The sequence below is a fragment of the Xenopus laevis genome, chromosome 5L, assembly GCF_017654675.1.
Source record: "Xenopus laevis strain J_2021 chromosome 5L, Xenopus_laevis_v10.1, whole genome shotgun sequence".
NCBI classification, from domain to species: Eukaryota; Metazoa; Chordata; class Amphibia; order Anura; family Pipidae; genus Xenopus; species Xenopus laevis.
In genome coordinates this window covers 83,617,567-83,643,303 of record NC_054379.1, presented here as the reverse complement: position 1 = coordinate 83,643,303, position 25,737 = coordinate 83,617,567, and the positions used below count along the sequence as shown (strand labels likewise).

At 36.0% G+C, this 25,737-nt stretch overlaps 1 protein-coding gene and 1 long non-coding RNA gene across 4 annotated transcripts in view; one reads left to right on the top strand and one right to left on the bottom strand.

Annotated features, from left to right (window-relative positions):
* Positions 1–18,550, bottom strand: part of lin28b.L (lin-28 homolog B L homeolog) — a 100,924-nt gene extending 82,374 nt beyond the window's left edge. For all 3 annotated transcript variants that reach the window (XM_018263361.2, XM_018263363.2, XM_041563008.1), the window contains exons 1-2: positions 18,419–18,550; positions 836–884 (exon numbers count right to left, since the gene is read on the bottom strand). In XM_018263361.2, the coding sequence (XP_018118850.1) occupies positions 836–884; positions 18,419–18,451 (82 nt within the window). In that variant the 5' untranslated portion in view covers positions 18,452–18,550. The remainder of the gene's footprint in view (positions 1–835; positions 885–18,418) is intronic.
* Positions 18,551–18,620: 70 nt separating this feature from the next.
* On the top strand, positions 18,621–19,045 carry LOC108716856. The gene is made up of 2 exons (XR_001935773.2): positions 18,621–18,750; positions 18,961–19,045. It is a non-coding gene; the product is annotated as an uncharacterized LOC108716856 (long non-coding RNA).
* The last annotated feature ends 6,692 nt before the right edge of the window (positions 19,046–25,737 follow it).

Sequence of the window (25,737 nt, the reverse complement as noted above, 5' to 3'; positions counted from 1 at the left end):
GTGGCTGTGTTTGTAAATGTGCTTTACTGCTATAAGGTATGTGAGTGGCCTATTATTATAATAGCCTTCTTTATATGTCACTAACATCTTGGTAATATTCCTTGGTATATTTTTAAAGCTATTTGAAAGCAATAATGTTGTGTTAATTTATACCATAGCGACTGCTGTACATATTTTGAGGTATAGCAGCCCTGTTGATAGTTAAACTAACCACTTTGATGCTGCAACATGCCTGATCCAATTCATTCTATTCAATGACCATGCATGCAGAGCCATGTTAAGAGACTTTGTTCATAAAGTACTAAGGAGCACACACATTACACATACAACCAGATTTGCAATCAATGCATAGAGAGACCACCAAGATTGGATTTCTGTATCACTGGGCTATTCTGTCTTACAGAAGCTCTGAAACATGGGCTATTTACTGGGTCATATTTATATATTGAATCTTGGGCCCCAAGGCTGCCTGCCAGATTTTATCTGGGTGCCATTAAAAAAAATAATAATTGGCTAAAGCAAAATGTGCCATATTTTAGTGGATTTATCAAACAGAACTCTGTATAATATTCCTTTTCCTATAAATTACAAAATAATCATCTGCATATCCTACATTTGTAGCATTACATATAATTGCCCTGCTTATAATTACCCTTGCTTTTAAAATAAATATGATTTGACTATTTTTAAAAAGTACCTAAAAGCATAGATTGCCTCCCACTAAAATGTCAGCTTCTCTCTAATGAGATGTGGAATCAGTGCTCTATTAAGAGCATTTGCCAATAAATGGGTTAATGAGAAATGAAGCCAACACATACATGCAGAATTAACTGACCTGGAGCCATGGACATTTTCTTGAAAGGTCTAATCATCTTCTGCAGCACCTAGAAGTCAGATCTCAGGTCAGTACCATGGCCATTTGAGTCTGTTCGACCTTATAATTATGAAACATTGCTTCAAATCCCCAATTAGCACAAGACCGCAGAATAAGAATTATGGTAAGCCGTCAACCTGTGTCTTAACGTAAGGAAATCTTACCAATTTTAAAACATTGTATATGCATAAACCCAGCAGTGATCCAATTTTATCAAGGCCATTGCCGTATTTTGACAGGACAAGGTAAACACTGACAGTCTGTCATACAATAGATGGTATCACATCAGAAAACCTCACATCCCCTGTACAATAGAAGGTGTTCTTTCCACCTATTAATATTTCATGGCAAAAAAGAAACCAGAGGACAAGTTATTATACCTCAGCCATGCTTATACTGCACAAAGAGGTCAATAGAAATGACTGAGTAACTATGGGGCCCTTGATGATCAGGTTAATTAGACTACTCTGCATCAATGACATGTACTTCATATCATTGACTGTGTACTGCTCAAATTTCAAATCAATCGCTCCCGGCAAGTTTAGTGACAGAAAGGATGCAGATCTGTTGAATTAATGATGGCTCTTGATTAATCCCCTTTCCTCCAATCCATCATTGATAAAGTATCAGAAGCGTGATCAGTATATTGATATGCTTGCCCTTATGCCGGGGGAGTGGGAAAATCTTTGGCCTGACTGTATATTAACCATTTTCTTACAAATTTCTTGACTTGTAACTGTGGATTTAACACAGCTGTGGGCAAAATATTATCATTCTTTACTTACTGTATATAGCACTGACACATTTACATAGGGCTTTTCAGAGATGATGTATCCCCAGTGTCCCAGTGGTGCACAGAGTCTAAGATCCTTATGACATCAGTCTATACTAGGGTTAATATCACTAGAACCAATTTCCTCTGAGGATATCCTCCCACAGATACTGAAAAAAACCTACATTCGCCTTGCAGAAAGTGGCCGGTTCAAAATTAGCAGTGCTCTTAAGCAGCAGTTTGTATAATTCCTTATAGCTTTGTGGAACATGAATAAAAAAAATCCACCGTTGTACAACAAAACAAAAATCAGCAGCTACTTGCCAATAATTACTAAAAAATGACATTAATTTCTAGTTTTAACTACACCGCAGAACTACCCCAGCTCTGAACTTGCTGAATGGTCTATATAATTTTCTCTTAAATGGCAACAAACGCCTTTGAGCTCTATTGTTTAATTAAGAATTCACTTGTTGTCTGCCTTCCAAGTAAGCCTGTGCTATTCCAAATATATTTGTAGCATCACTGGAGAGGGGGCCAGGAGAGCTACAAGTTAGTTGACCAATTACAAACTGATAAAACAGAAAATAATAAGATGTACAAAACAAATTTCATATAATTTTCCAACTCTAGTATACGACACAGCACCACCCAAAGATGAAGTTTAAAAAGCCTTTATTTACATTAGGCTTTCAATCTATGACAATTGCAATGTTTCTGGCCTGCTCCTGGTCCTTTATCGGAGCAGGCCAGAAACTTTGCAACAGATCAAAAGCCATATTTCATAAATAAAGGCTTTTAAAACTTCATACTTCAGCAGTGTTGTATTGAATATTAGAGTTCTATAATCCAGTTGGTGAGTGGACCATGGGTCATGTGCACCAGATTTTGAAAAGAATTGTGTAGTTGGTTAGTGTAGACTGCATTACATTGATACGATTTTCCATACATGGGTTGGGCAGACAATCCTGATATCGGATCTCTTCTTTCATTATTTTTATACCCTGATATCTGCACACAAATGATCATTCTCTATACATTTTTTACCACTGCAAATGGTAATGTTTTCAGAAGATGCTTAAAAATAAAATAAGAAAAAAAGCCTTTAATAAAATTTGTAGGCATTAGTGATGTTTGAGTCCTTACATTTAGTAGGCAGATTACATATTTTAGTTTCCTCCACCCCCAAAAAAAGCACTTGGAAAGGTACTAACGGTTAAAAAAATAGGGGTCACATCCAGCTCCTTTATATTACGCAGGACTCTCCTGAAATACAGTACAGTATTATCCAATTTTGGCAGTAGCCCATTTTACTTATGGAAACAATGAAAATTTAGTACACCAGAGTCAAATTTTCAAACATAAATACCATTTTGTAAGTAAAAAAAACGAATTAAAACCCCAGAATGAAGGTGACTGTGTTAATTTTTATAAGTAGATTTTTTATAAATAGTATAACCTTACACTACTGTGTATGCAGAGCAACAGTTTAAAAGTGACCCTGCCTCTCGTGCATATGATATGACTATACAATACCTAGTAGATTCCCAACAACAAGGAGAGACTTGAAGGAAACCTGGTGCAAATTGAAATTGGAACCAGAAACAGTTGTGTGTGTATAAAAGATAGGTGGGAATGGAAATCCCCTCAGGCAGTGTTCGCTTCCAGGCAACACTAAAAAGCCAGTCCATAATATATACCAGTCCAGTAACAAATATCCTGCCTGCATTCCCCTTTAGTCTGCATTCCCTTTTAATCTGAATGCCGTTATGACTTTGTCTGTTTAGGTGTCTAGGACAAAAATCCTTTCAGCATTGATCAATCTCTTATCATATTTACGTACACAAATGGAAATACACTGCCCCAAGCATGTTCTCAAAACAGTACAATATGTGCTTGATCATTCTGATAATGTGTGGTATGCAGTGAATGTAACATTACAGTTGTATTTACAGAGGAAAAAAAACTTTTTGCACTGTACAATATCTGATGTCGGTGTTGTTTGTGTTATGCATTGGCAATACACTGTCAACTGCGCAAAAATCTTTTGTATAATTTTCCTTGCCAATGGCTAGAAGGCTTTCCTTTAAATAAAAGGAAAGGTGGAATTGTTTTTCTTATCAACCTTAACTGTTATGGAACTAATAAAAAGTAACAAAAAAGGCTACCTTAATGTTATAAAGAGTTCCTTTTATTTTCATTTCAATATATTCAAGCATAAAAGTTAAAGGACAGGCAAGACATAAATAGAAAACATTTAGACCTCTTCACTATAACGATCAACAGCCCATTGTCCCAACTGTATCTGTAACTGCAATGAAGCCTGAAATCTTTATGCTCCCCTCATTTAGGGCCTTCAAAATTTCCTCCTTAATTTCCCAAACTTCTATAGGTATTATTGGTTGCCTACACTATTCCTTATATCCTACCAAAACTGTATTGCTTACAGAAAGCCAGCAGGGGACATGGTGTAAGGAATGCCATACACTGTGACTTCCCTTCCTAATACACTTGCATTTCAGGTTTTTCCTGCTCATGTGGCACCCAGCAGTAAAGGGTTTTGTAGCCTCTTAACAGTACTATGTCTGCATTGATCCTGTGTTGCCCATATGAATAGAAGAAGAGGGGCCTGAATATTACTGAGTGCAAAACTAGAGTGAATACACATCTGTAAATGCATGGAAAGCATTGTTCACTGTTTCACTATATCTGTGTCACAGTGTTCGAATGAAGGCAGTCTCTGCAGTGTAATGTGCGCATTACAGTGAGTCTTTGCAATGGCAATACAGAGTAAATACTGTATTGTTTTCTGGCCTATGTGTGCAGGGATGCGTTGCAAATCAACCAAGAATTCATTTTTATGCTGAGGACCGTAATTCTTGATACTGGACCAAGTACCTAAAAAAAAGAGCAGATTTTATTAAAGAAACATTTAGCAAATCTTGCATATGGGGGTTGGGTAAATAGTTCAGAGTCTCCAGACTGCCAACTTTTAAAGCTTCCCTCCCCCTCACGGTGTCTAAACAATAGATGATGTGGGAGGGGGCAGCCTGATCTGCTTCTATGATGCTTCCAATTGGGTTGGGGATGTGGTATAGGCAGACTAGAAGGAGAGAGAGGCCACACTGCACTCCTACTTTCATGCAGATATGTTCATATCTGCCTTCTGACTGCAAACAAACACACTTAATTATTCACTTGCCATTATATGCTAATATAATTAGCTAATTTGTTTGCTTTTCAACCAAATTCCAAATAACTGTGTTCCCCATTATAACGATTTAGAGCTATCAAAAGCCCAACAAACTAGGTTTTATGGCTTCATTTATAAGGCCACTACATGATCATGCTATTCAGTTGTTTAGGCCATGGGCGTTTATCTCTTATATGGCCAGGTTAAAAAGGAGGACTGATAAAAGAACATGGTGTGTGTTGACACCTGTTTGCAATTTTGCTGTACATGATGGACCCTGTAATTATGTGAACTGCTCATATGGCTGCAATCACACAAATACATTTCAACTGAAATATTTGATAAGTATACAGGAACAAGATATGATGGATTTTAATGCTGCATGAGAAAATTTACTTTTCATCTTCCACCAGTGGCGTAACTACCGGGGGAGCAGGGGGTGCAATTGGGCCAGGGCCCGCACCCCCGCAGGGCCCCCCCGGCAGTCACACGCCCCACGCGCCCACTGCAGCGCCGCACGGAAGAGGGTGGGGGCGGGGGCCCAGCCGCACGGCCCGCACCAGGGACCGCCCCCACCTAGTTCCGTCTTTGTCTTCCACTTCTGCTGTCTGTCAGGGGACTTAACCGAGTGGCATCAGTGTTGTTCTGAGTGGACTCATAGGCGGTAATTCACAAAAGTGGAGATAGCCCATTTTTGTCTAAAAGTGGTAGTAAACTAGAGTAAAATACTTTCTCCATATTCACAAACAGAAATCTGCCTAAATTCCGACTCAACTGCCACTTTTGATATTTTAGTGAAAGACAGACACTTTACAGACACTTTTATGAATTTGTCTTTCAAACAACATAAAAATGGCACAAAAACGACATTTTAAACAACATTTTCTCCCGACATTTTAAAAATGGAGTAAAGCTCAGTGTAACTCTTCCCCATGTGTCAGATCAATTCTAATATAATCTGCTCTGCTTTGGTTCTCCCAAACTTCACTTCACACCTCTTGTAGGTGCCCCATTGGCTAATTATTAGCATATTAATAGGGATAAGCATTTTATAGTCAGGGCACAAGTTTCAGTCTAACCCTATAGGTATAAAATCCTTATTATAATCCTTAGTAAAACACTGATTACACAAAATAGTGTATTTTATACAATTTAATATGTAAAACGTTTTTAACTCTCACTTGCGTTATTTTACTAGTTTAAGATTAATGAATGATTAGCAATTTGAGTGAATATATTATCTAAAGTAAAAGTAAAGCCTCCCAGACATTTTTTTTAGTTTTAGCAGCAATTAGACACTAGACCTAAGATAGAACATATTTATGATACAAATCTCAATATTATGCAAAATAGCATTTCTTGTATTTAGAACCTTGTATCCTTTTACAGAAGTGGAATTACACAAACATGTAGGAGCAGATTTATCAAGGGTCGAATTTCGTAGTTGAAAATACTTCATAATCAAAGTCGAAGTTTTTTTCATCGAATTTGGCCATTTGCAGTGGAAGTAAAATCGTTCAATCAAAGGATTTCAGGATCGATCGAACGATTTTTCTTCAACTTCAAAAAACGTAGAAAACTGCTCTAGAAGGTCCCCATAGGCTAACATAGCACTTTGGCAGGTTTAATTTGGCGAAGTATTGAAATCAAAGTTTTTTTTAAAGAGACAGTACTTTGATTATCGAATGGTCGAATATTCAAACTATTTTACTTCGATTCGAAGTCGTAGTATCCTATTCGATGGTCGAAGTATCCAAAAAAATTACTTTGAGTTTCGAATTTTAATGATGTATACTATTCCTAGGTAAAATAAACCCCCTCCCCCAAAAATTCTAATTTGATGTCTGACCGACAGGTGTAGTAAGAGTTAAAGACAAACTCCGAAAAAATGTATTTAAAATGTTGTGCAAAAGACAAAATCTGAAAACTGACTGTTTAAAAGACAAATTAGCAAAAGTGGAGATAGAGGTTTTTGAATTTGATTGGAAATCTGACATTTTTATCTCCACTTTATTTTATCTCAATATCACCACTTTTGTGAATTCCCCCCATAATGTTTGATGCTCCTAATGTGATCTTCAGTAACCCTTAGGGTTGCCACCTTTTCTGGAAAAAAATACCTGCCTTCCTATATATTTATCTTATTTCCCTATTAATAACATTGGGATGAACCATCGGCCAGGTGGCAACCCTAGTAACCCTATATGTTCAGTTCATTTTCTATTGCATTGCATGACCACTGCTGATTGGGCAGCTGATTTCCTCATTTTTAGCGTGCTCGGAATCTGTTGAGATAAAATTGCAAGGACCGCCACTACTGTATAGCACTCATCAATGCAATTTGGCAATGAATATCTCCATCAACATCTGGTGTAAATTCGTACAAATGTCTGGCCTGTGATCCAATCTAGAGGTTATCCAGAAAGTCAACCCATTTGTGGACAGGATTCAGTGTTTGAATTTATACTCTGATTTGAAACTTTATTTTATCTTTTACCTCAGAAAAATATTTTTGTCAAATTCAGGGAATTATAAGTGCATGGAAATGCTTAACTTCAAGCTTATTCATAGAACAGTACATATTCAGCTTTCCATTTTAAAACAGAATTCCTCAAACCTGACTGCGTTTCCCACTTTACATGTTTTTGGGGTCTGAAGCACAGGGATACTACACTACACAGGGCTGAAACCTGACCTTTTTGTATATGTTTATTATTGGTCCATTCCTCTTTCTTTGCAGTTTTTCATAAATGTAAAGTAAATGGGGAGTAACAAATTACACATTATAACAAGAAATAACAGTTAAGTGTAAAAAGAAAAACTGGGTTTTGCAAAATAACCCAGTTGTGCAAGATAAAAAATGTTTCAAATATAGTCAGTTAGCCAAAAATTGAATATATAAAGGCTGGAGTGAGCAAATATCTAACATAACAGAGCAGAACACAACTTCCTGCTTTCCAGCATACTTGAAGGGGGTCACATGGGACATAACTGTTCAGTGAGATTGTAATTGATCCTCAGCATTCAGCTCAGATTCAAAAGCAACAGATATGACCCATCTGACCCCCCCAAGTCATTGATTGGTTACTGCCAGGGTCGGACTGGGGGGCCCAAGGCCCATCGGGGCTGCTGTCTCAGGACCCCCTCCGACCCCCTGTGCCGTGTGAGTGCACATGCGCGTGCACTGTGTTTTTTCTCGAAGAAGGAAGGTCGTGACAGGAAGAAGAAATGCAGGGAGTGGGTCTGGCCCTGCAGGGCCCACAAGAGCTGGGGCCCACTAGGTTTTTTCCCGGTGTCATACCAGCCCAGTCCAACCCTGATTACTGGTAATCAATCAGTGGAAATCAAGAGAGCTACAAAGCTAAGGGGCCCATTCACTAACTTCGAGTGAAGGATTCAAAGGTAAAAAACTTCGAATTTCGAAGTTTTTTTTGGGCTACTTCGACCATCGAATGGGCTACTTCGACCTTCGACTACGACTTTGAATCGAAGGATTCGAAGTAAAAATCGTTCGACTATTCGACCATTCGATAGTCGAAGTACTGTCTCTTTAAAAAAAACTTCGACCCCCTAGTTCGCCATCTAAAAGCTACCGATGTCAATGTTAGCCTATGGGGAAGGTTCCCATAGGCTTGGCTAACTTTTTTTGATCGATATTCCTTCGAACGTTGGATTAAAATCCTTCGAATCGCTCGATTCGAAGGATTTTATCGTTCGATCGAAGGAATTATCCTTCGATCGTTCGATCGAACTATCTGCGCTAAATCCTTCGACTTCGATATTCGAAGTCGAAGGATTTTAATCCCTAGTCGAATATCGAGGGTTAATTAACCCTCGATATTCGACCCTTAGTGAATCGGCCCCATAGTGTCCTTACATTTTTTTCCTGCATTTGCAGTGGCCAACTGAGGAATTTTTTCTTAACGTAACCTTGACATAAAGTTTGCTCACACTGTTGTATGCAAGACTCCAGCTATGGAAATTGTATTTCCTTTCTTCTTCTTGCTCCTTCCATCCTGTAAATTAGGCTGCTATCTGGTTGCTGAGATCAGTAGTCCTAGCAACCGTGAAACTATGCCTTTGCTGCTACTGAAAAAAATGTTATATATTTAAAAAATTCTGGCCAAATGAATCCAAATCCTTAAAGTTATGTGACCTTTATGTCACGCAAACAAGGAAATTGTGGTTTGTTTGCAGTTATTTTTACCCCTTCCTTACCATAATTCACATATGTAACTTAGAGTTTGGATTTAATTCATCCGAATCCTTAATTAAAGATTTGTGATTTGGACGAACAGTGGATCCGGTGCATCCCTAATCTATATCACGTTAAAGGGCACTTAAACAAATATTGCCAGGAAATAGTATTTTTCATATTTTATAATTAGTGAAAAAAACTGCCAGCTATTGTGAGCATGATCCTCCAATCCTCTTTTAATCTGCAACTCTTGTTTGTTAAATTATTAGTAAAACCCTGTTTGTTATACATTACTGACTGTAAAGCATTGCACAACAGGGCAGATTTATCAAGGGTCAAATTTTGAAGTAATGGGAGTTTTTTGAAAATAAATAAAATAACTTCGAAATTAGAATTCTGCTTGTGAATAGGCTGTATTCAATTGTTCGGATCAAAGTAAAATTGTATTCAATTGAATTAGATTTGAAGTATTTTCAAAAAAAGTCCACCAATTGACTCCAATTTGGTTCTAGTAGGTCCCCCATAGGATAAAACAGCAATAAGGCAGGTTTTAGGTGGCGAATGGTCGAAGTTGTAAAGAGACAAAATATGATAAATTTCGATATTGGAATTTTTGAATTTTTTTCAAATTCGAATCTAATTTGGACTATTCCCTAGTCGAAGTACACAGAAATAGCTCGAAATTCGATTTTTTTTTTACTTTGAATTTTCTTTTCGACACTTCATTACTTTGCCCCAACATGTTGTCACTATATAAACAATTGATGATGATAAGGATTTTCGTGTATTTATACCCTACCATAACTGTTTTACTGAGTTACAGGAACTTCCCATGCACTTGTATTGTGATAAGTTTCCTGCAGCATGGAAAACATTTTCCAAACTTTTTGCTTTCTTCAACTGATTTGAATATGTAGTAGTCTTTGAAGTTGTTAGAACATAGAAGAGAATGTTTGACTTGTCAATGCTGGAGAATGGTTTCTGGAGGAAAAAAATGGGTGAAGTGAAGAAATGATTTGGTAAAGTAATTTTAGTTCTGTAGAAAAGTCATGAAAGTTTCAAAATGTTAGGAAAAGCTTTCATAAATGCAAAACAAAGAGGAACAATTCTATATTTACCCATCAAAAACAATTTGACCTATGATAAATCTGACTGAGAGGATTTATTTTAAGGGTTATTGTCCCTTTTAATTTGAAGTACTAAAAATTGTGTTCTAGATAACCCTTAACATAAATGTTTAAGATGTAGGTTGGATAAGAATACTGCTATGGCAGATTACATAACTTTTATGAAAGACAATTTACATTTATAACCACTTTGCATTTACTAGTGTTTAGACATAAAACGTCTAATTTAAAATCCACTGTAAACCTGTTACCTGTTACTGTGCTTCATCTACCTAACATTATTTCCAGCATCAAGCAAATCAACCATTGTGCGCCTTTCATAGGAATTGAATAATGATCTATTTGCAGGTGCTGATAAACCAGTGTCATTTTTGCATCTTGACTAGCACAAACATCAGTTTTTGTAGCAGATCTATTGATACATGTGCTGTAGATCAGAACTGATTGAAAATAAAATGATGCTGTAATTCAACGTAGACAGTGGGGCTCATTTATAAACATTGTGCAGGGAAGATGGGTTTGCACAGTGAATATATTTGCCCTGCACATGGTTATATTAATAAAGCTGGAGAATGGTGTGCAAACAGATTTGTGAATTTTTTTTCGCACTGCGAATGTCCATAAGAGCTTTTTAAATATGGCAAAAATCGCAAATTGAGAATACATATGTGAACACGCTGCATTTGAGTTACAGCAGGACTGTGGCATCGGAGAAAATTCTCGCAAAACACTTTTTGCAAGTTGCGAATTTTATTACTGTCAATGAACAATGATCTCACACAGTGCCTGCACTGGCTGCAAACACCCATCACATATGCAAATTTTTTTGTAATGCGAATTCGCAAAATATACGTAAAGACGGCATAGGAGTGCAATATTTTAGCTATCAGGAAAAAACATGGGCAATACAACCATTTGCAAAAAAATATGCTCAGCTCAAACTTTATAAATGACCCCCAGTGTGTGCCTTATAATATACATGTATGGGATCCCTTAATAATAGGAAGGCCATCTCCCATAGACCCCATTTTAAGCATTGTATTTCCTATTTATCTGTAATAATAAATCAGTACCTTGTACCTGCAACTAAGCTGCAAAACAATCCTATTGGATTTATTTAATATTTAAATGATTTTTAGCAGACTTAAGGCATGGAGATCCAAATTACAGAAATATCCCCAGGTCCCAAGCTTTCCAGATAATACAACATACCTACAGTATATATATATATATATATATGAGTACCTTATGACTAGTATAAATAAGCAGGTTCAGTAGACATTGTTGGGCTAACCGAAAGTAGAAATTTCTTGATTTGTTTGTAGATTATTCTAAAGCAACGCAAATAACTATGATGTAAACAGCATTTTTTTTAAATAAAACTTTCTATTTATCACACACAAACACAATAAACAACTACTGCTGACTACATCCAGAATTTTATTCCACAGGTATTTTTTTAATCCTGAGATGGCTAAATGGGAAAATATTAAGTCAACTTTTAGTATTTTGTAGACAATGGTTTGCAATTTTGTGTTTTTTTGTGGCCCTCTCGCTTAAAATTGAACTTTCTTGGTAGTAGTCTGAATAACAGACCAAATTTTAAAACAAGAGAGGGGTGGAAGATAGGGAACATGTAATAATATAGTGTCTACCTCAGTCTGCTTTTTGGTGGCTAAGATCAATGTCCCATGAACTATGTAGGATTTTAAAATCTAGGCTAAAGATTGTAATAATTTTATCATGCTACTTTCTTGTTGAACCTAATATATACAGATATAGTAAAAGGGCTGTGTGTCATGTGCTGTTATTTTTATTTTTAAAGGATCAGCTCTGCCTCAGCCAGGCTTTCTTATCTCTTCAACTGGCTGTCACAGGCATCTCCAGGCAACAGTGTAATAAAGTAAATCAGCCTTCAAAGGTTTATTGATCCTGCTATTTTTCCTGTGCATGCTATTTTTTCCATGCAAGCTCAAAAAGTTGTCATTAGTAAAATAAAATATTATTACCCAAAATGTCTCATTTTTGACCATAATTGAACACTTTTGATGACTGTATCCCTTAAACTCAAATATAGTAAGAGTAACCGGAGAAGATTACTTGAACCCAAAAGTAAATTTTTAATTCCATTAGTGAATTTTATTAGAAAATGTTATCAGTGAAAATATCCTTCTGGAGCATACAATATGCAAGGTCAGTTATTTCCAATGCCAAACTTTATAAATGTTAGCTTTAAGCTTCAAATTCTTAGCTGGATTGCCAGAAACCTAATGTTCATGAATACAACTGCAATATTAAGCTTACATTATTGTTATTGTTTGTTTCCCATAATGGAATTGTTATTTTAGTGTTTTTTTATTTATTTATTTTTTTGTTACTACAAACTTATTAATGTTTTATACAAAATACAACCAAAATATGTAACAATTATGCTCTTAAGTAACCCAATAGGATTATGCTCTGTTGTCTGTTGTTCAGTACTTCTCTAATTGTTTTGGCAATAAAATTGGGGAAGAAATATTCACTGTTGAGACAAAATTAGGAAAATATATTGTATGTAGATATTATATATAGCCATAAATGAAAGGAGGTTTGGTAGCTACATCTAGATAATAGTGTGAACTATATAATAATGATATAAATAAAGTTATAGTTATTTTACTTCTCTCCTGATAATAAGTAAATGTAGCAACTTTCAAGCATATTGGTACAAGAAAAACATTTTGAATGCCTAGCAAGTGTTGACATTGTATTAGAAAAATGTTTCAAGTTGTTGATGGGTTTTTTTTTTGGCAAATGTAGGAGCTGATTTCTAGGCCATGACGTTAAACTGGAACATAACATATTCCTTTTTACTGCTTGTAATCTCAGTTTTGTCAAATAAACCTTTAATCTGTTCTTAGATTATAGGTGAGACTGGAATTTGCCAAGTTTGAGATGTTTGTGGGGAATACAGTGCTGCATGTAATTTGAAATTCCTTATAAGAATAATGTGAAATTACACAGAGTTTAACGTTTAAGTCAGTTAAAACTGAATTCAGTTGGCTAATTCGATTTAAGATCTGCAAGCATCCAATACCTTGTTACAAACTATTCTAAATATCTATTGATCATAAAAAATGTAATTTTATCTGGGGTCCTTATAAACACGTTTAGCAAGTTTTATTTTAGTTTTTATCACCATTGTACAGTGTTTTGAAGTTGGATAAAGTCTTTGGTTGTAAGGGCGAGCTTAAATGTTGATCATTTTGATAATGAGGAAACCAGTGAAAATAAGTTCTTCTATTTAAGAAGAACAATGGCAAAAATAATAATGTAAGGGCTAACGAATACATCTGTACTACCTGAATTTTAATTAAGTAATTAAACCGTGTGCCAATGCACTGCATTCCTATTTTTTTTCAAAGTGTAGATATTAAAGCTATATTAGTCACACTGATAAGAAAAGTCACACTTCGAGTGACATTTAATTATTTTTTTATAAAAATTCTCTCACTTATTGAGCATATCAGAACTAAAATTTGATGTCATTATTTAATATCTAAATGTCCAATAAGAAAAAAGGATAGTGTATTTTATTTCAATTTACTGAAACGATCTTTTAGAGGGCATTACAGAAAAAATAGTTGTAAGAGTCTGTGTTTTCTAATACATTTCAGTATTAACTATCTGTACTTTCTAAATATTAAACTGCTGTGAAACTAAAATTATGCAGGCAATTCAATTTTACAGAAAACTGCATTGGGTGTGCATGTAAGTTAATTTAACAAGTTGCTGTTAAGTATTATTTGATAAAGACGGAAGCCTTTATTACTATGTAGCTATATAAAGATGAATAAAGAAATGGTACATTTTATTAAGAAAAATCTAATGATAAATACCAAAACAAAGGATAACGTATTTCTTCATTTTATTAACTATTTCGTCCTCCAGAGAATTTCTTTATGTTTTAAATTAAATAAAAAAATTGCAAAATTCACCTCAATGTCTGTAAAAGAGAAAGATATATAATTTCTTACCAAAATTTCCCCTGCTGAAAATAATTGTACACTTTTTGAATAATAAAATTCAGTTCATGTACAGTTTTTACTTACAATTTAAGTGATGTGTTGGCATAGTGCTGTAGGCAATGCAATTCATGCTGAAATTACTAACAAAGTTAGGCGATTTCCTAAAATCTTATCAATTTAAACCAAATTAAAACTATGCTCTGTGTCACAACTTTTCCAAACAAATACACGTTTGTTGTTATAAAATGTCTTACATTTGCATTTTAAAAGAGCAGAGGTTAGAAAGGATTTCTCGTATTGTAGCAAACAAAGTATTCTAAAAGACACTTGTGAAACTTGAAAGAATAACTTACATTTTGGTATTTAATCGAGATTAATCTAGGTTGCCTACAGTTAAGAGATACTGATTTGTTTACAGAAAAAAATCATGTTTTTATCAAATTAAAATGTATTTCCTTTCCTTCCTGCTCTGCAAATGACAAACCACATTAACTAATATACTGTTCCGTTATGCAACATTTTTTATTGAAAGCAATTCCTTGTTATCAGCATACTGATGATAATGACAAACACATCAAAATTATTTCTAGACAAACATTATTATGCACTTACAAACCATCATAGCATGTAGGTATGTATATATGTAATGTGTGTGTATACTAAGCGCAATCACATTTAACAAAAAAATCACAGAAAGTTTCTATAAAGCTTATTTCAGCAGTCAATAGAATAATATGAAGGTCTACTATTATTAAATATAAGCACACAATATTTAAAATAATTTATTCAAGCAAATATTATATATCATATACAAATCATCTCTGTAATCTGATTTAGAAATTGAATGGATAGAACAAAAGAAAAAAAAATACCTTAATCGCTTAAGATTTTATAAGCTCTTAATTGTGTAAGATTTTTTCAAATTGCTTAATTATTAACCTGGAGCTCAAGGAATTGGTGGGGTGTTAGTGCTTAGTAGTGCTGTTGAGCTTTAACATCCCTATAAAAGAATGTATTTCCGCTGTTCAAAGTAGTCAAAAGCACTCTAATGCTTTCTGATGAACTGACACTGATCAAATCAGTGAATGCTTTGATAAATGTGCCAGTTTATTAGACTTTCCTGCTGTCAACAAATGTAATGAAACTGGAAGGTAATTTAAGATTCCCCAGTTTGAATTATAATAAATCTGTCCCTTTGTCTTATATAAAGAAAACAAGAGTCGTTTAATTTATAACTAACTTTTACTTTTGGAGCAGGTGATCTCCATTACTTGTTAAGTATGAGGCTAAAGAAACAACAATAAGCTCTTTTCATAAACATGATAGAACTGCAAAGAATGTTTCTCTTTTATTTCAGGCACACAATGAGTGGGCCTTAATATGCAAATTATTTGATATAGTCTAGATGACATAGTTTTTTAAATTAAGTGATTAACATGTTTTTTGCCTGAATCAAACCTTCATTCCTAGTAAGCAAGCATTTATATTATTATTCTAGAATTTTGTGCAATTAAAAGCATTTTAACTCTGATGTTAAATACAAATAGATGCAAATACAAATATTTATTATAATACTGCACTTTTATATTTTGAGAAACTATCTTTTAATACATTTCTGTCCAATAATTTAATTATATTAGCTTACTGATAGATATATATATATATATATATATATATATATATATATATATATATATATATATATATATCCAGTTCTGATGCAATTGTACAGAAACTAAGATGAAGAGTAAATAAAAAACATCCAAATTTTGCTAAAATTATTAGATCCTAAACCAGATTTAATTTAGGAATCTCATCCCGCCCCCTTCAGACAAAATAGGATATTACCAGTGGAGTCTTTGTTTGTCTTGCAGCGGACGGCTCTGACATAAGATCTTTGTGGACTTTTGTTTTTAACGTTAAGAGCTATGTGCCAGTGTACTATTCAACAGTTAACCACCCTGCGAGGTTTGCTAGCAAAGGACATAGTGTCCTTAGCTGTGAGGTATGAAGAATGATATAAGATACTAGCACATAGAGCATAGATATTGAGGTTAGAAAAAAAAAACCCATAAAGATTTTCTTATACTGGAGTAGAAGGCAAAAAAACTCCACCAATATCTATCTATCTATCTATCTATATATATATATATATATATATATATATATATATATATATATATATATATATATATATAGATATATATATATATATAGATATATATATATATATAGATATATATACACATATACATACAGTATGGGACCTGTTATACAGAATGCTCAGGACCTGGGGCTTGGGACCTGGATCTCCATAACGTAAAGTTATTAAACATTAATTAAAACCAATGGAATTGTTTTCCCTCTAATTACTTTTAACTTAGTTGGGTACTGTTTTATTATTACAGAGAAAAGGGAAAGAATTTATTTAAATTTTTAATTATTTGATTAAAATTAAGAAGTCTAGGGGAGATGGGCTTTCTGGATAACAGGTTTCTGGATAACAGATCCCACACCTGTATATGTGTAAAAAGAGATGCAGCAAAAGTCTTTTCAAGTTACTATCTCATAATCCCCAAATAGTAACTATATATATATATATATATATATATATATATATATATATATATATATATATATATATATATATATATATATATATATATATATAGATATATATATATATATATATATATATATATATATATATATATATATATATATAGTTACTATTTGGGGATTATGAGATAGTAACGGACAATTTGTGGTTTCAGAATATATAATGATAGTAAAACCCCTGCTGCTGTAGTAAACATACAAAACAGAAATAATATAAATCAAAAATTGTGATTAAAAGGATATAGTATCTTAAAAATAAAAGCAGTTTTTTAAATAGAAAATCAGATTAGTGACACACCATATCACTGCCTGAAATTATTTTATAGAAAACTACTCATCACTCTCGTACTATTTCCAAACAATCATAGACAGCATTAACTGCAATATAAAATCTCACCAGAAAATATTCCATGTACATGTCACTGCATCACTGCTTATTTAGTAGTGACTTATTTTATTTGAAATAAGTTAAACAGTAAAAAGTGTCAAATTAAACATCAATTTGTAGAAAGCTGGACAGCATAACATAACATAAAAGACAATGTCCCTACTGTGTATTTCCAAAAACAATTACAGCAAAAGTCACAATAATATGCAACTATACAGAATGAAAATTAATATGTTGATTCAAATAGGAAGAGGCAGGTGGAGTCTATACTCTAAACTGCATCACAATTTGAAAAAAAGTATATTTTCTGTGTTTACATGGAAAACAAACATCTAGGCCTCGTCACTAAATATTTCAAACTTTATGTTCAGCACTGGAAAAAAATAAACCGACTGCTTGAAAATGAGCTGTATGACCTCCAACCTAGTTAGCCACCTCTGACCTTCTAATTTGATGATCTTGCATATCAATCTGCTTTAGCAGTTGCACATCAATAAAGGCCTTCATTGCAAATGTTACAATATAACATAGTAGAAAACCCAAACAAACTCATTTTATTTAAACCTTCTGCAAATAAACTATACATACATGATACTGTATACCTCCTTGCTTTATATAGCCTCCAAATTAAAAAAGAAATCCACCTACAAAACTCCTTTCCAACAAAATTGCTGAACTAGAAAAAAAAGTGTCCAACTTACAGCAGCCTATGTGTATTAGCTGTAAAAATACTCCCACTATCAGCACAGGGAGACAGTAGGCTGAAGAGCAGCTGGAGGACTGCATGGCTGGACACCACTAGTTCTATGAGCGGCAATGGTAGAACTCGCTGTGTAGCTCCCATCCAAAGAAATGCAACCCCTATGGAATATTAGCAGTGCTTACATTCTAGCTGTGCACATGGGTCCTTCCGTGAATTATTTGTAAGAGCCCTGCCCCCACTGCACACAGCATGAATGTATTGATCTGGATTCGTAACGAACAGAGGCTCCATTCAATTGAAAAGCGAGGCAGTGTATTATGAGCGTTCCTTCAGGCTTCAGATATCTAAGATAACCACTGACTGATGGAAGAAGAAAGTAGCAAGCACATATATATATATATATCTATGAAGACAACACACCCGCATCATCAATGGAAGCCGTAGAACTAGAAAGGGCATGTCGTGCAACAGGAAGCAAGCAAAAGAAGCAACAAACAGAAGCTACGTCCGGACAAGCACAAATGAATTACTTACTGCCCAGGGGACAAATGATCTGAGCTCTACCATCTCACAGTGAGAGGACAGGGGTGCACCTGCACTGTGCGCATGCGGACACAGGGGTGGGGATGATCCCGGGTGGCAGCGCCCCCTACACCCTCACAGAATGGACAGGACAAACACAGAGCTCTCTATTGGTTTTCTTAATAAAGAGCATGGCTTCTACCCCACAAGTGGAGGGGGAGGGAGCTGTGAACCATTGAGAGCATCCTACGGAAAAACAACAACAGCTGAAGGAGAAGGACAGCCACACTCCAGGGAATAGAATGGCTGTACTGAGAAAAGCAGCAGTCTGTGAACAAATGCTGGTAATGGGCAGAGGGTTCAAAAACCCTGAACAGAACTAGAGTAGGCAAGAGCAAAAGAAGCTCTAAAAAATAGACTCACCTTGCAGGACAAGAACAAGGAAAGGAGCTGGAAAAAAGATTGAGCTGGAGAAACTGGGTGGGCTTAAAGGTTGTGGAGATGCTACCTGAACAAAGAAACCATACTGACCAGTTTTTCTTTTGTTGTTGCAGCTGTTGATCACTACTGAACAAAGGAAGGAGTCAGGACCAAGTGGAGCAGTATGGGAGACCAGCTAGGGTGATCAACAAGCCAAAGCGATTTCTATTTCTGTATTATTAAACATTTAAAAAGCCCAGACAAATTTACAGAAATTGTTTATCATTCACATCAGTTCCTGCTTTACTGGACTTTATAATATGGGGTCCCTGTCACAAATCAACACATGCTTAGTTCAAGTTTATTATTATTATCAACATGTATTTTAAGAGCGCCAAAATATTGTACAGCGCTGTAAAATAAACGTGTTTATACAAAGAAATCACATGAATTACATGCATAGAACATACAGAGTTCCATAAATAAAAACCAGTACGGGTACAAAAGGTGAGGAAGGCCCGGTGCAAAAGAGCTAACAGTCTAAAGGGAAGGGAGTGACACACAAGGTGTGGGAGTGGGCAAGATCAGAAATATACAGGTGAGAGATGTAGCATATGGAATTGCATTTGGTAGCTAAATAAAGTGAGGGTAGGCTTCTATAAATAAGTGTGTTTTAAAAGATCTTTTGAAAGTAGAAAGTTTGGGAGAAAGTTGGACAGACTGTGGGAGAGAATTCCAGAGGAGGGGTGCAGCCCTTGCAAAGTTTTAAATGCGAGTATCTGAGGAAGTAATAAGAGAAGAGTTGAGGAGCAAGTATCAAGAGAAGCCAGTGCAGGGAATGACAGAGGAGGAGAGGTTGACTAGACTATTGCAACTGGCCTCCCCAACTCCCATCTCCTCAATACAGTCTGTATTAAAAACTGCTGCCAGAATTCTCCTCCTCTCATCTAAGAAGGTACAGACTCCTCCCTGCTTAAGTGATTATGATGGCTTCACATAAAACAAAGAATAACTTACAAACTCCTCCTCATAACCTTCAATGCCCTTCATTCCTCTGCACCTAACTACATTCATCTCTTGTGTCATTATATGTTCCTGGCCAGATCCATCTCTCTTCTCAGAGCCACCACTTGGTTGTGCCCCCCACTACTAATGCTGTTTCCTATCCCAAACCCTTCTGTCTTGCTGCTCTATATATTTGGAATGCCATTCCTGAATTCTTCAGGAAAGAATCCCCCCCTCAGTCTCTTCAGAACTAAACTCAAAGACTACCTCTTGGAGCATGTGCATAACTCCAGGGCCCCTGGGAGCATAGCCGAAGGGTTAAGGGACAGGGACGAATCAGGGCCTTCACGGGGGGTGTAGAATTGTGGGGATTGTAGTTGGTAGAGTGATGGGAGGAGTAACTGAGGGTATAAGTAGGCTGGTCGTGGAGAAGAGGTAGACATTTTACCAAAGTAAGTGGGCGTGTTGGGAACTAGCCTCAGGTTTGGTAACTGTAAGATTGTTTAAGTATATGTATGGGTGGTTAATTATTTGGATGTTGAAGGTATTTACGGTAACATGTATAATAAATTAAGCTGTGGCCTTTCCACCCAGTTTTGGTGTCAGTGTTAATTATTGGGAATGAAGGGAATGGGGGATTGAGGATCAATAAGTCATGAACTGGGAACTGGCACATTATATGGCAGTGCTACCCACTGTAATCTACAGCACATAATATCCCCTATTTGTGTCTGTAAATTACCCTTCCATTCAGATTGTAAACTCTACGGGGCAGTGAACTCCATCCTCTTGTCTCCTTGTCACTAAGCACTTCATCTTTATTGTAACCGTACTTTGTATTTATTTTATTGTATTTTGTACTTATTTGTACTTATTGTAATGACACCCTGTTTGTTCTATTAATTTATAGTTATGCTGTACAGTGCTTCACTCTCAAGTAGCAATATCTACATATAGTATAATATACATACAGTACATGTGGCATCTATAGAAACTAAAATACAAATGTTACATTTTCATACTTAATGCTGGCACCAGCAAATAAAATACAATTATAATGTGTTGTGTGTTGCAAACCCTAAGGCAGGGGTGTCCAAACTTTTTGTAACGAGGGCCAGATTTAGCGAGGTGAAAATGTGTGGGGGCCGACCATTCAGCCCGACATTCTTTGAACCATTAACATAATTTAACTCATTTAAACAAAGCATTGTATAGCCGTAGCAATAATATTTTGGTACATTAGTGAAATGATCTGCCACTTGGTCTATACTGCTGCCTGTGTGCTGAAGGTGTTAGCAATAAACACGTACTGGAACGTAGTGACGCGCTGCTCTCACATACTTCCTTATTTAACTGTACTGGCACGTCAGTACGTCTATTGCACCTTCAGCAATATGTGCCAGTACGTTCCAGTACATGTCTATTGCTAACACCTTCAGCACACAGGCAGATCATTTCACTAATGTGCCGAAATACTGGATATGTCTGCATAGAAACAAAAGATTCCCAATATTATCTATATTCACTTATTTTTACTTGACGTGAAATCCTCTAAGAATAAGAGAAAACATTTATGTAACTAACCACTTCCATTGATCTTACTGTTATTTACACCCATCCAAATATGAACTTAGTTGAGCATTATTCCTTCTTAACATAATAAAACAGGAAATTCCAGGACTGCATTTTTACTAGTAAAAATTGTTTTTTCTCTCTGGTGTAGAAAATACAAAAGCTGGTGCCTGCTCAAGATCCCCTTTAACATTATTTTATATGTCATATGTAAATATTATTTATATAGAGACTAATGTGCCTCTATTGGAAAATATATAGTGAATAAAGTACCCCCTTTTGTAAAATATAGGGATATTATAAGTTACCGGGGAGTTTCATGACCATATAAAAACACGAGGCCGAAGGCCGAGTGTTTTTATACAGGTCATGGAACTCCGAGGTAAGTTCTAATATCCTCATATTTTACAACTGGGGGTACTTTATTTATTATAATACACAAATTTCAATGAGTCATGTGACAGAAATGACATCAGAACTCACCGTTTATAACTGATGACATCAGAACTCACCGTTTATAAGGATATAATTTACAGGATATTCATGGCTTTTGTGTATTATAAGCATATTATATGTCACAGAGGAGTTCTATGACCCTATAAAGGCACGAGGCAGAAGCCTCAGTGCTTTTATACAGGTATACATAGTACTCCAAGGTAATTTCTAATATCCTTATATTTTATAACAAAGGGGGGTACATAATTATTTTTATGATCCACAAGTTTAGTTGAGTCACATAACACAAGTTACGTTGTACATCACTAAGCACTGACCACTCAAATTCCACAGCTTCTGTGTACTTTTGTAGTATTTTAGAGCCATATTTATCAAATATAGAAGTGAACAAAAAGCTGGGGAATTCCACAACTGGGACCTACTCTATTTTCACAAGTTTATAAATATGCCCCTAAAGGTTCACCTTTACAATTATTTTCTTTATAACTTAGCTGGAAGCTTGCCAGAGTGCATGAGTATGTAGCAAAAGATAAATATCTTTGAAAGGTTTACTGGAGCAATGTCAAATTAATACCCACTGAAAGAAACAAGGAGGGTGTAGATCGTTCTGTATGGATCCGAGTATATGAAGTTTAGGGGCTGGGTATATAGTTCTGATGTGGTGCTGCGGGGATTGCTGTATCTAACTAGGTTTCTTTAAAGGTAAAGAAATAGCCTACACATTATTTATTTACATATCAAAATCAGCATATTGATATTTTATATAAATATGAAGCTGTTTTACCATACATATTCAATTCTTCTTTAGCTTTTGAAATTTTCCCCTCTTTATTTAAAGGGGTGGTTCACTCCTTTATCAAACCTCGAATGAACTCACAACAGGAATGGTTTCTTATTTAAAGGAGAAGGAAACCCTTTGGCAAAATAACACATACCCCACCCCACGTAGACCCCCCTACCCCCCCCCCAGGGAAATGCCCCATACTCCATACTTACCCCTTGCCGCAGATTCTTCCAGCAGAGTTCTACGCATCCATCTTCCAGGTCCTCTGTAAGCGTTGTAGCGTTAGCCACTTCGCCCTTAGTTGTATGAAATTAAATCAAATGTGAAAAACCAGCTGTGCAAAAATTTGGGTACCCTTGTAATTTTGCTAATTTGAATGCATGTAACTGCTCAATACTGATTACTGGCAACACCAAATTGGTTGGATTAGCTTGTTAAGCCTTGAACTTCATAGGCAGGTGTGTCCAATCATGAGAAAAGGTATTTCAGGTGGCCAATTGCAGGTTGTGCTTCTGTTGGACTCTCCTCTGAAGAGTGACAGCATGGGATCCTCACAGCAATGCTCAAAAGTTCTGAAAACAATGATTGCTCAGTATCATGGTTTAGGGCAGGGATGCCCAAACTTTTTGCAACGAGGGCCAGATTTGGTGAGGTGAAAATATGTGGCGGCCGACCATTCAGCCCAACATTCTTTGAACCATTAACATTAAATTACAGGAATCGAGTAATCGTAGCAGTAATATTTGGGCACATTAGTGAAATGATCTGCCATTTGGTCTATACTGCTGCCTGTGTGCTGAAGGTGATAGCAATAGACACATACTGGCACGTAGTGACGCCATACTTCTTTAGTTTACTGTACTGGCACATCAGTATGTCTATTGACACCTTCAGCCCTAAAGAAGTATGTGAGAGCAGCGCGTCTGTACATACCAGTAATTGGCAGATCATTTTACTAATGTACCTTAATATTACTGCTAAGGGATTCCTGATCGCACTGTGCTAGGGGGCCTCATTATTATTAATTTCATGATTGAGGCTGAGGGCCGGTGTAAATTTGAAAACGGGCCGCAATTGGCCCCCAGGCCACACTTTGGACATCCCTGGTTTAGGGGAAGGCTACAAAAAGCTATCTCAGAGGTTTAAACTGTCAGTTTCAACTGTAAGGAATGTAGTCAGGAAATGGAAGGCCACAGGCACTGTTGCTGCAAAACCCAGGTCTGTATCTGTACATCGTTCTACAATTCAGCTCCATTTGCACAAAGAACATCTGTATGGCAGGGTGATGAGAAAGAAGCCCTTTCTGCACTCACGGCACAAACAGTAGTCACTTGTTGTATGCAAAAGCTCATTTAGACAAGCAACATTTTGGAACAAAGTACTTTGGACTGATGAGATAAAAATGTAGTTATTTGGTCAGAAAAGAAAAGAAGAACACCGCATTCCAAGAAAAACACCTGCTATCTACTGTCAAATTTGGTGGAGGTTCCATCATGCTGTGGGGCTGTGTGGTTAGTTCAGGGACTGGGGCCCTTGTTAAAGTCGAGGGTCTGATGAATTCAACCCAATATCAACAAATTCTTCAGGATAAATTTCAAGCATCAGTCACAAAGTCACAAAGTTGAAGTTCCACAGGGGTTTTGATAATTATTCTGAACAATATTCTGAAATGGCCATCTATGGGATGATTGGAGCAGACTGTCCATGCTCAGCAGCCATCAAATTTAACTGAACTGGAGAGATTTTGTAGGGACGAATGGTCAAAAATACCACCATCCAGAATCCAGTCATCAAAGGCTATAGGAGGTTTCTAGAGGCTGTTAAACCATACTCTATTTACGATAGGCATCCCCTCTCCTGCCATCTACATGTCCTGCCTCCGTAACATATAGGTCATTCAGTTGGGCAAGTCAGTTAGTGGTGTGCACACAAATACTGCACCTTTATTATTATTATTATTATTATATATTTTTTTCAGGCACGAAGTGGAGAATGCAGCCAGAGCCTGAACAGAAGTGGTCCCTGAAATTACTGAGTACTTTTTTTTTTAACTTCTGTCTGAGGTCTTTGTACTCTTACTAGTTAGCAGTAACCCTTTTTTACCAGATCTGGCAACTGCAGTTTTTTCTTTAGATTTTCAATAGAAGAGGGCCAAAGACACAGGGGTGTAACTACCAAGGGTGCACCTGGGCCTGCACCCCCTTGGAGCCCTATGTGAAGGTGCATGGAAAACTGTGTCTGGAAGGGGGTGGGGGACACGGCTGCGCGGCCTGCACCCGGGCCTGACCCTGCTTAGTTATGTTACTGCGAAGACAAATTTATGCTGCAAATTTATGGAATATAATCCTCCAGAAACTACAGGCCCCATATTAAAATCCCTACAATATATTGATTTGTGTTTTATTAAAAAAAAAAAACAAGGCCTTTAAGCTATTTTATATAAGGACTTGATTATTGTGACAATTACAGTCTCTTGTCATTAAGTCCAATTCCAGTCACCTTTGGACACAAAAATATAACACAACATTAAACACAATAGAAGGGTTAAAAGCAATATCAACATGATCATAGAGACCTATGGGAATCATTATTTGAAATGTGAAATATATAAGTGCAGGGACAAATGACCTTTTACACAAATAAAACAGATGATAATTCCTCATAAACAGTGTTTGTAATCCATTTTCCCACTTTAGGAGTCATTTATATAGTGCAGGAAAAGCTTGCCACATTTTAGCATTTATAACAGCAGAATAAATCTTACAATATAAATTCATATGGAAGATCATATTCATAAATGGGCCAGTGCCAATCAGAATTGCTGACAAGGTGCAGCTTTATTATTTCCATGCCCATTGCTTTCCTATCTTAAAAGTAAAAGACACAAAAGCCTCATGTTTAGTGAGTGTCTCCATTGTAATGTTGTGCTGTGTAGGCAAAGGCTCCCCTCGAGAGGCAGGATCAGTGAGCAAGCGCTAATATGGAACAATAGTAGTTGAAACAATCAGTGACTGAAGGACAAAGAGGCTAAAGGAGATAGAATGGCTTTATTGTGCTATAATGCTTGTTCAGATATTGCATGCCTTATTAAATT